Raw genomic sequence first — 340 nt, 5'->3', positions numbered from 1 at the left:
CCTTCCGGGTGCTGCCGCTCTTCAGTGCTTGCAGGAGGACGACGCCACTGTCCCGGTCCCCCTCCCCACGAGCCGGGCTCTCCTCCTCAGGGGGCATCATCTCCAAGGGCACAGCATCCACAAGCTGAGGGTGGTGGGTCCCACCTGACCCCACGGGGTGGCTCTGGGACTTCGTCTCCCCTCCTTGGGCTACTCTAGTTCTCCTAGCCAAACCCCACAACCTGGTAACCCCCAGGGGGTTCAGAACCCAGCTCTGCCTTGGGCAGGGGCTTAAACCCCCACTAATTCCTGCGTTCTGATGCTGCAAACCCCCAAGCACCTCACATCTGGCTGGATGCCT

At 62.9% G+C, this 340-nt stretch overlaps 1 protein-coding gene across 1 annotated transcript in view; it reads right to left on the bottom strand.

Moving 5' to 3' along the window:
- The window catches only part of RHPN1 (rhophilin, Rho GTPase binding protein 1), a gene marked incomplete at its 3' end in the record, with an annotated part of 19,843 nt that extends 19,746 nt beyond the window's left edge, over positions 1-97 (bottom strand). Inside the window, exon 1 of the mRNA XM_010152750.1 lies at positions 4-97. Coding sequence (XP_010151052.1) covers positions 4-97 — 94 coding nt within the window. The remainder of the gene's footprint in view (positions 1-3) is intronic.
- Positions 98-340: the final 243 nt, after the last annotated feature.

The sequence above is a fragment of the Eurypyga helias genome, unplaced genomic scaffold, assembly GCF_000690775.1.
Source record: "Eurypyga helias isolate BGI_N326 unplaced genomic scaffold, ASM69077v1 scaffold16715, whole genome shotgun sequence".
In the NCBI taxonomy this organism is placed as follows: Eukaryota; Metazoa; Chordata; class Aves; order Eurypygiformes; family Eurypygidae; genus Eurypyga; species Eurypyga helias.
This window is presented reverse-complemented; position numbering and strand designations above follow the sequence as displayed.